The 1,627-nt window shown below is 54.6% G+C and overlaps 1 protein-coding gene across 1 annotated transcript in view; it reads right to left on the minus strand.

Moving 5' to 3' along the window:
- The window catches only part of LOC104499340 (chromosome unknown open reading frame, human C10orf54), a gene marked incomplete at its 5' end in the record, with an annotated part of 5,386 nt that extends 4,370 nt beyond the window's left edge, over nucleotides 1-1,016 (minus strand). The window contains one exon of the mRNA XM_010142830.1: nucleotides 561-1,016. Coding sequence (XP_010141132.1) covers nucleotides 561-1,016 — 456 coding nt within the window. The remainder of the gene's footprint in view (nucleotides 1-560) is intronic.
- Nucleotides 1,017-1,627: the final 611 nt, after the last annotated feature.

The raw sequence follows: 1,627 nt of genomic DNA on the forward strand, positions 1-1,627 counted from the left end.
TGCAAACCTCCTTTCCCTCACCAGAGGAGGGCCCATCCCCAGCCATGCAGGGTCTCCTTGGTTTTGGTCTAAAAGGAAAATTATCTATCCCAAATCAAGGGCAGGAGATGCCTTCCCCTCCATCTCGAGCCTCCCTGGGCAGCTCTCCCTGCTGGGCTGCTGCCCTGAGGTTATCTACAAGCCCTGCATCCTGAGCAATGGCTGAAGCCCTCACTTAGGCTTGAACCACCAGCCACCTCCTTTCATGCTGAGGTTTGTTTTCCTCTCTTCCCAGAACAAGGTTTATGCACCATGGATTTTACTGCATTCCAAGCTCTTGATTTATCTTTTATTTTTACTTTTATTAATGTCGCAATGCTCTCTGGCCCTGATTCAAACCTTCAACATCTGCTGCTCTTTGACTCTTGCAACATGGCTTGAGCTTTCATCAGCAGCACACTTTGCCTCCCCAGCCCTGATGCTGCACCCCAGCATCCTTTACCAGCCCTTACCTGCCGCCTTGCCCTGCCACACCCTGATACGAACATGGGGCTGGCAGGGGCTCCCCTTGTCCCACTCACCTTGCTGGATTTGGAGTTCCACAAAGCTGTGAGCGAATTGCTGGATGTGGGGCTTGCCGTGCTCTCGCCTGGCCTCCATGGCATAGCAGCAGTAATTCCCACTGTCCTGCAGCGTCAGGTTCATCACCATGATGTGAAAAGCACCATGGTGGTCATGGACAAACTCCACCCCATGATGGGTGCCTTGTCCCCCAAGGAGGGATTTTTGGGTGCCGTTGCCTGATGGCTCATGGTGCCTGCCCAGGTCATGGTGCAGCTCCTTCTCAGTGACGTTGCGGATGTGCTTCTTCTCGGAGCAACTCTGGTCACCGTTGCTGCTGAAGTACCAGGTTTTGTAGAACAGGTCGTGGCGGTCAGCAAGGGGACCGCTGATCCGGCAGGTCAGGGTGACATTCTGGCCCTCGGGGCAGATGCAGAGGGAGTATGGAGTGGTGATGAGGAAAGCTGCTGGCCCTCCTGCCAGGGAGAAGGCAGAGCAGCTGAGTCAGACCCTGCAGCCCTTGGCTTACCCTGAGCTCGTAGCAAAATGAGGAACCCTCCCCGAACAAGCGCAGCAAACCCCACCACTGATGTTGGCAGAGGGATGGATAGGGGTTGCAGAGAGCACTCAGCAGCCTGCAAGCAGAGGGAAAAAACCTTTCAGCCATGCCTTTAGGGCAAGAAAAGCTCCTGAGCATCCCTACCCCAAGACAAGGGAGATGGAAAGCACAGTGTGAGCCCTTCCCTTGTTCTGAAGGAGCTGGAGGAGTCCCTGGCAGGGCTGGGAGCACAAATTCACTCTAGAAGTAAGCCCTGGAGGAGAAGCATGCTTCAAATATAGCTGAGCAACAGCTTTTAACAGCAGTGAGGAGGCAGAAGCTTGCCCATGGCCAGCAGAGCTGGCAGGAGTGTGGGGCAGGGAGGCAGCGGGCTGCTACGGGGCACCAGACCTCTGCAAACCATGCAGAGGGTGAGAAGAGCAGTGGGGTAGCAGGGCCTTGCGAATGAGGGAAACAAGTGCTGCTGAGCCAGATGCAAAATAAAAGAGAAAAACAGAAAAAGAAAATATCTAGGAGGAACCCATGCCC

Source organism: Buceros rhinoceros, unplaced genomic scaffold (assembly GCF_000710305.1).
Source record: "Buceros rhinoceros silvestris isolate BGI_N320 unplaced genomic scaffold, ASM71030v1 scaffold11789, whole genome shotgun sequence".
Lineage (NCBI taxonomy): Eukaryota > Metazoa > Chordata > Aves > Bucerotiformes > Bucerotidae > Buceros > Buceros rhinoceros.